This window comes from Erithacus rubecula, assembly GCF_903797595.1.
Source record: "Erithacus rubecula genome assembly, chromosome: 5".
Classification (NCBI taxonomy): Eukaryota; Metazoa; Chordata; class Aves; order Passeriformes; family Muscicapidae; genus Erithacus; species Erithacus rubecula.
Window position 1 is genome coordinate 58,165,324 of NC_136687.1, and position 8,590 is coordinate 58,173,913.

The 8,590-nt window shown below is 44.8% G+C and overlaps 1 protein-coding gene across 1 annotated transcript; it reads right to left on the minus strand.

The window, feature by feature from the left end:
- Nucleotides 1-137: 137 nt before the first annotated feature.
- Nucleotides 138-4,429, minus strand: SPP1 (secreted phosphoprotein 1). Its single transcript, XM_079307373.1, has 7 exons — nt 4,325-4,429; nt 3,027-3,093; nt 2,877-2,927; nt 1,891-1,995; nt 1,694-1,738; nt 1,156-1,437; nt 138-732 (listed from the first exon to the last, which is right to left on the minus strand). Exons 2-7 carry the CDS (start codon nt 3,078-3,080, stop codon nt 295-297), a joined length of 975 nt encoding a protein of 324 aa, XP_079163499.1. The 5' UTR covers nt 3,081-3,093; nt 4,325-4,429; the 3' UTR covers nt 138-294.
- Nucleotides 4,430-8,590: the final 4,161 nt, after the last annotated feature.

Here is an 8,590-nt window from a genome sequence, read left to right on the forward strand (position 1 = left end):
ATTTGTGGGGAAAGAAGAAGTATTAAAGCTCCCCCCGCCCGGTCCAAGCCCCAGTGAGCAGTAACGCTGGTACAGGGGGTGGATGGAGGTTTTATTGAAGTTACAGCAGAACAGCGCCCGGCAGCGATGCTCGCCCGCAGCTCCGCCTGCACAGCCCCAGCGGCCACGGACCGCCCCGAACCCCAAAAATCACCACGCCAACTACATTAACAAACACTTCCCCGAAACCAAGCTACTTCCCGCTCCCCCTAGGTAGGGACTGAAAAAGAAGGGAAATATTCTTTTTGTCTCCCTTTAGAGGGTGACCTCGTTACTTTCGATGCTGTGACGATCTTGAGAATTCTCGGCGCTTTCCAAGGTTTGGTTGCTGATATCGTCAGAGAGCTCCGCTGACACTCGGTCCCGGCTCTCCCTGCTTTCCACGCTCGTGTGGCTGTCCCCTGTCTCCCTGCTTTCCACACTCGTGTGGCTGTCCCCTCTGACACCAGACTTGCTGCTGTCGCTTTCTGCCTCGTAGCTGTCGGATTTGTGCCGGCTGTCGTTTTCCAAGCTCCGGGCACGCAGCTCGCTGTCCTGCTCGCCGCTGTCCCGCCCGTGGCTCTGGTCAGACCATGCCAAGCTGCTGGCGTGCTTCCTCAGGGAGCTGCGGGAGGCAGAATCCTCCCGGGAGACAGAGCGCTGGCTGTCTGCATCCAGGTCGCTTTCATCTTCCTCGGTGGTATCATAGATGAGCTGTGTTAGAGAGCAGGACAAGAGGCATTGTCACTCCTCGGGCTGCGGGGACGCTCAAAGCCTGCATGATGTACCCCTGCCTGGAGATACTCTGGTGTTTTATGGAGTTACATGAACCTTTCACATTATGAGAAGCTCTCATTTGCTCCTGGCCTCAGATTTCACGTGTGCAAGTATATCGTGAGAGTGCAAACTGTGTTTTTGCACAGCTTGCAGCAGCAGGCTACACTCCTGCCCCGGTGCATCAGCAGCCATCGAGACCCCCTGAACTGTGGTATCCAGAGAAAAGAAATGCACTCCTTCACTTATGCCTACTTTCCCCATATCAGTTTTCAAAACCAACTCCCATAAAATGCCATGCCCATTTTCAAGTTCACTCCCCATTTCCAACAGCGTGGGCACCAGTGCCCCAGTGCTATTTACCTTTTTGGCAGCTTTGTGGAGTTTGACAGACTTCAGCAGTTTGGCTTTTGCTGTCAGCAGTGCAGCTTTTGCCCTCATCCTGTAGGCCACACTGTCACCTCTGCCAGCATTGTCTCCCCGGGTGAAAGGGAAAGTGGGGAATGGTTCAACAGTTATTGGGATGTCTGTGGGAAAACTCGTGATAACTTCTTCGGATTCATCCGTGTCATTGGAATCATTGTCATCGTCATCATCATCATCATCCACATCTTCATGGCTCTTGCTTGAGACATCAGGAAAGTGCTGGAAAACATTTATTATGAATCAGGCAAATGAACACTGCTGTGAGAGCTGCAGACTGGTGCCACTGACCCAGGGCTTAGGCACTGTTGGGGAGCTGTGTGCACTGCACTGAGTTCACCTCACCCTGCCTGGAGCTTTGCATTAATCTGGGAGAGATCTTACTGCAAGAACCACACCTGAGTGAGGAAAATGAGAGCTGCTACACACTGGCTGCCCTCCATCACTCAGCTGGCATGTTGTCCTTCAAAACACTTACTGGTTGTTCTGGACCATCCACGCTTTCTTCTGAAGAATAGAGTGTCTGAAAGCAACACAAAGCTCAGTGTTAGCACACAAAGGCACATACAGCTGGAGCTGATCAGTACATTGGCTATTCTTCAAGCACTTAATCATAACTTGAAGATCTAGGCATGGAAAGATGCTCTGCTTTCTCTTCCATTTAGGTGCCTGTACCTGCTGAGATGATGCCAGGTCACTCTGTGGGTGCTGCTGACTCTCCTGGGAGTGAGAATTCACATGGTCATCATAATATCTGTGCAAGTGATGGCCCCTGGAGTCCTTGGAAAGAAAATAAAAGGGAGGGTTAATCCTCAAAGCTGCTGCATCCCAACCTGTGTTTTCAGGCAGATGTGGCATCTGCAGTACACAGTCCTTCTGTATGGGATGTGCCCCCAGCTATTCACTGCAGTAGGACAAGGATTCAGAACAAGCCATGATCCCAGATGAATGTTGTACCCCAAAGATAAATAGGTGTGCCTGTCTCACTGGCAAAGCCTGGGCAAATTCAGATCAGTTTCTCCAGCCTGTTTTTATTGAGTGGGATTTGGAGTTATATCTAACAATCATTGCTTCTGCTAATTCTTAGGCTCTTCCTGGAGGGTGATTTATCTCCCACATCATGAAGACTCTAAACTAAATGCAGTAGCTGGTTTTCAGAGCCATGAATTGATTTTACAAGGGTAACAGCTGGCAATGGGGGAATAAAATGGGGGAATAAAAAAAAGACATATATACAAGACTGAATGCAGATTGCTTACATCACTCAAAAAAAAAAAATAGGATATTGGATTAAGGTGCTCCTCCAACACCAAATATTGTCATCTGATCCACACTAATGAATATGGTTTATGGTAATTTTCTCATACTGCAGTCTCTTTCTCTTTTTAATTAACAGCTAACATGCTTTTCATTAAGAAAAAAGATTTCCAGTGCTGGTCTAATGATAGAACTAATGGAAGTCCACAACCAGGACATATGACACAGGGAAAAGTCTGTAGACATCAGTGGCTCTCTGCTTTGAAACTGGCTCATAACAGCCAGGTGAGGACATGTTCTGTAAGCATCTAAATCACAGAACAAGTATCAGTAAATGTGTTTTGGAGGAAAACAAACAAAAGTACTGATCAAAGAAAATTAGCAGAAAGATAAAATGAGCTTACATATTTTTCTTCAGAGCTGGCAGAAATGGCATGCTGCTTGGATTGAATCACCTTGAAGGGAAAAAAGAGAAAAAACATTTATTGGTATTTTTTACTGATGTGCAAAGGAAATAATGCAGGTGCTGGGGATGGTGTTTGTGATTTACTCACTGGCCATGCAGCAGTGATGCTGATAAGGCATAAACACAGAACTGCCACCTTCATTGTGATATTTTACCTAGAAAATATTTTGGAAAAGTAAGTCAATAAAGTAAAAAACCATAAAAATGCTACAATCTTTTCCTTTACCCAGATGTTCTTCACTGTGCCAAGACCAGGTCCCTGCTGTGGATTCAACTTGCTTCTATCCTGCATCACCACCTCCCACTCACCTTGTAATGATTTGGCAGCTCAAAAAGCTACAAGAATTTTGAAACTGAATGCTGAGAAGAGCTGAGCAATGGTGAGAAAACCCACACTGAAAAGGTGAACTGACTCCTGACAGCTGTCCACTGACTTGCATAGGCAAAGGAGAAGCTCTGTGAAAAATTCTTTTAAATACCAGCTTTGGTTTATCTTTAGTCCTTTTACACATTTGTTTAAAAAAAGAGGCCAATTAAGGCAAACAATTAGTATTCTCTTGTCAGCTATTTTAAAACTAGATTTTAGGGTTATTAACTTGAATTGCTGAATAAAGTCAGTTTATATGAACATAAACTGCTTTTATTGGTAGACCTGCATTTCCCCCTCCAGAAGTTTGAATAAAATAACCTATGTTTCCAAACAAGAGATTGAGTGAAATAGCTGCTGCCATAGCTCCTCATGTTCCATTTATAAATAAATGATTCCTGCTGAAATCAGGAGGGCTACAGTAAATTGCAGTGATTACTGACCAGTTCCCAGAATAAGGAACATCCCTGGGAATTTAAACCAATTTACTGATGAACAAGAGTCATTCAAAAGTTTGGCAAATCACAGCAGGAAAGGAAGCTGCTTGGGACACTCAAAATGCATTAATAGGGCTGGCCCTGAGGCAGGACACTCTAATAGAGGTATTGCAATTTCAAGTTGCACAGAGAAGTGTAACTGTCCATCCACTCAGGATTCTGCAGCACAAACCATGAGCCTGCCAGGAGAAACAAGAACACTGCCAGGCAGTGATTACATGAGGAAGAAAGCTTTCTGTGTTCAAGCACCAGCTCTGAGTTTCTAGTGCATGATTCAGTGGCAGGGTTTTCAGTAACCTTCTCCCAACATCTATCAGCACACAAATTTAAAATTGTGATTATGTGTAATACCTGGCATTGCTAAAGCAACCTTGCTCCTATAAAAACACACCTTTTTCCACAGAGAAGTATCAAACATCCCTGCCCAGTGAAACAGTTTTCAAAGATCTGCTCAGTGTTTCCTAGGCTAAAGCTGCAGACGCATTGCCACATGTCAGGTAAAAAAGCAAAAAGAAAATTTACCTTTTCTGGTGCTGAAGGAGTCAGCCACAACAAGAGCACTCTTAGTGATCCCAGCAGCAGCTCCAGCCAGTTGGCTCCAGCAGCTCTGGCTGTCTCCCCTGTCCCCTGCTGCCTGACATCCCTGAGCTCCGGGAATTTAAACCCTGTCCCAAGCACAGCCACCAATCCCCATGTGGCGGAAAAAGATGAGGTCATGAGGCTCCTGGCCACTGTCCTGCCCACGTTCTCCTACACTTCCTCTTTGGCTTTGTGGCTTTTGAAACAAACAAAAACCGTTCTGAGGTTAAAACATTACTTATGGGCGAGATCATTAACCAGCAGGTCTGTTGAATGCACAGTGTTTGGTATCGTGTAGGAGGGCTTCGGGGCATGCCTGTTCTGCTTTTGTGAAAAGCCAGAGCCCAGCTTCCCAGAAATCTTTTGTGACCTGTTCTGCAGGGGGTAGGAATATCTAATGTGTGCTGGAAGAAATAAATCTGAACATAAAATTCACCAAAGAGGTGTTAATGTTTCCACAAAGTTGAAGACTTGCTCTCCAGGGCATGCGTGGTGCAACGGGAATTGCAAAAATGTTGAAAAATATGGCCTTTTGCATTTTTTGGTCTGACCTGGGTGGAAAAAAATAAATCAGTAGTTCTAGTTGTCTCAGTAGGCATTCTGCATCTAGAAACTTGTTTGTAAAGGTGTACAAGAGACAGTAGTCTAATTAAAGTAGATTGGTGCATCTTTATGAGGAATTATGAAGAATTCTCACTCCTTTTCTATTCATTTGTATTCCTGCTGGCTCCTTTCTCAGGTGGTTTGGTCAAGTCTCTGCTACAGCTGTCTCATGCACCAAATCCATTTCAGAATCTTTTTCGAGGATCAGATGCCAGATATAAGTTAAAAAAAAAAAAGGAAAAAAAAAAAGAAGATATAGCTCCAGCATGAGGAGTGCCATGACTAGCATTGGGAAGCAAAGAATATCATGGGATGAAATTCCCTGCCTGCTATGGAGCAGTGCATCAGCCCTGCTGGTGGGCAACAGCTCTGTTGTGGCCTCTCTTGGGTGTCCATAGCTTTGGACTGATTCTGCATCAGCTGGGATGTGCTGGAGGGCTCTCAGACACTCTTCCATATGGAAGAGTCCTTTAAAAGGACAGTGGGGTGTCATTACAACATCATTCCAAACAGCCCTCTCAGAAGGAGGAATATTTATAACTCTTTCAAGGTGGTTATCTTGCTTCTCATGTGTGACACCACGCTGATGTTTGCTGTGTCCTTAGTCAAGCAGACAAGAGAGACCTGTCTGTACCAGCTCCAGCACAGTTATCCTGTGCTTACTGACCCTTCTGGGCCATGCTTAGAGACATCAGGAGTAACATACCCACGTTAGCTCAGCCCCTGCCTGTCACACAGACTTAGCTGATTGTATTTTTGAGCTGAGATCAGCAACAGCTTGAAGTTTCCACTTAGTGTACTAAAGAGAGTGTTCTAATATTCCAGCAGGAGAACTGGATAAAAACATAGTAGATAGTATATCATCAGTAGTTCTGACTGTAAGGATGCACCTGAGTGAGGACTAGCCTAGCTTTTATTTTTGAAGCTATGTGACCATTGTTATATGGTAACTCAGGAAAGACTTTTCAACCAGAAAAGCCTTCAGCATCTCAGATTTCAGCATCAAGATCTTCTGCAGGTTTAGACAGATTTACCATCTTCCATTGTATCTGCAGCTCAGTGCTGCTGGAAACCAGTCTGCTGAATACCTTGAGTGCAGATACAGGACTCCAGCTGGGAGTGGGTGATCTTTGGAAGTGCTGGTGAGCATCACACAGTACCCAATACTCAGTTACTAGGGAGGCTTCAAAAGGCCACTGCTGCTGACTCCAGGGAACCCCAAGCCAGGCCCTTAGGCAGCCAAGTACATTTGATCCCAAACACCAGTCCTGACCATCATTAAAGTCTGCTTCCATCTGACAGAGCAAAAACAGGGACAGAGAGAAGCCAGTGGCTCACACCACTGGATGTGGGACTGGGTGTGCTGTGTTCTGCTCTCCTGTCCACACCCTGGATTAAATTTTAAGCCTGAAAAACCTACTTTCCCTACAAACCATTCATCAAGAGACACAGAACTGAAAAACAACATTATATTCAAAGAACCCCTAGAGCTGCTGTCTGGCCAAAACCAATACTGGAAATCTGCATAATGGTGTATTACTGTGTATCAGACCATCAGGAAAATACATATCATGTAAACAACCTGTTTCACCAAGTTCAGTAGCAGTTATCAGCCCTGCTGATGGAGCCATTAGAAACAGAGCCTTCCTGCAGTTTGTTACTGACATTCCTGTACAGGTCAATTACTACTGTGGCACCTCAAGGCAAATGTTTTGCAAGAAGGGTCTGTGTGACCCCCAGGGAGCTGTTTCTGGCAAACAACTGATATTTCCAGTGTGCTGGGAGATGACAGGGTTTTTGAGAATATTTCCAAAGCTATATGGTGGATTTTGTAAGAACTAAGGAACATCAGGGATGTTTTGTAGTAATCCAGAAGCAGGATGAGAATCAACAGCTATTACTAAATGTCTTCATTTCATGCAACATTAGCCTGTACAGAGCTGTAGTAAATTTAGCACTTGTCTCATGCCTATCATTATGTGGTTTTTCCTCCTGTAAATCATTTTGTCTAGCAGAGAAATCCTTTGCCTTGGTAGGATTTGTGCTTCTTGTTGTCTCAAAGATAGGGAGCAAGCAGGGCAGGAAGCAGGGAACTTTCACCATTTTCACTTCCCACATTAAAATCCTTAGTTCTGGAGAGAACACTTGTCTGCTGGTGGCACAGCAAAAGCAGCTTGCTGGGATTTGTACAGGTGGGAGGGTACATGATTCTGGCTTTCTGGAGCTGACAGGGAGTCAGCAGAGCATGACACTGGCTGTAATTTGTTGCATGTAGGTGACATTTTCTACTTGTCTGTCCTGTCAAACAGAACTTCTGACCACAATTCCTTCCATCCTAGGCTGTGTTGGAAACATGTGGTTAGGCTGTCATTTTGTGTTGTCCAGAAGCTGTATCAGTGCCTCCCTGTGTAACCTCCAGCACCTGCCTTAGATCCTGAGCTAGGACATCACTGTGATGCCCAGCAATACCTCTGTCTGGCTTGGGAAATTCCAGCCTACCTGCAGTGACCTGTACTGCTCAGTCAGCTTCCAGGACAGATGGCTTTTTTTGAGTTTTGTTCACCAAAAAACAAGTCTGGAGGTGAACATGAGCAAAGACTAGATGGCAAAGACTAAGAGTGGAAGAGAGAGGCTATTTTCTTTGGCTGCATTAAGATATCAAATACTGTTTTGCAACTAGAATACCCCCAAGAAAAACAGACTTAGTAAAGACAAGTTTCTGGGAAAGACAGATGAAAAGCAAAACTTTCTTATATTGCTACATAAAATGCTCTTTGGAAACTCAGTGTATCAACCAATATAACTCCCAAAGCCATTACATTTTCTTAATTAAACCTGCAAGAGTGAGGAAAAGCTTACATACAGCAGAGATAGACCTAATGCCTTCTGCCTCCTAAATAGACTATACAGACCATCACAGTGTTTGTGTCCAGGCCCAGGAGAATATTTGGTGTGCAGGAGAAATATGGGTGTCAGATCTGTTTGATAAAGAAATTACAACAGAGATTTGCTCCTTACATGTGTGAGCAGGGCACCCTGATAACACATGCTTTGCAGCACAGCTGTGTACCTTTTCCTTTGTACCACTTGGAGCAATTAAAGATGTTATAGTCTCTCACTTTCCCAGAGTCAGCCCTTGCAGCTCCTCGAGTTGTTGCAGAACTAGGCACAATGCTGACCTAGAGCTGGAGTAGGTGACAAATTGGGACAGAACAATGACTTTCTGGGAAATAACCCCACTACAGGCTGACAGCATATTAGAAAGTGTCAGTATCTCACACATTGCACAGTCTTTTGTCTGTCCTTATCTCCCTCTTCTCAAAGAGAGCCCACTCACTTGCCTCTAGCTTCAGGGACTAGTCACTACCTGCTCCCATTTTCAAATGGCTTTTTAGGAACAGCTTTGGAAAGTGAAGAAAAAAATAATATTTGAGAAACTACCATGTGGCTGTGTCTCACAAATCCTGGGGGCTGGACACCTCAGTCAGATCTCAGCTTTCAGAGAGGCAAGTGGATGCTCCTGCAGCAGCATAAACACAGTCCAGCTGTCTATAACTTGCTAAAATGGAGCCCCACTGATGTCCCCTCCCTCGACTTTTACAGCCA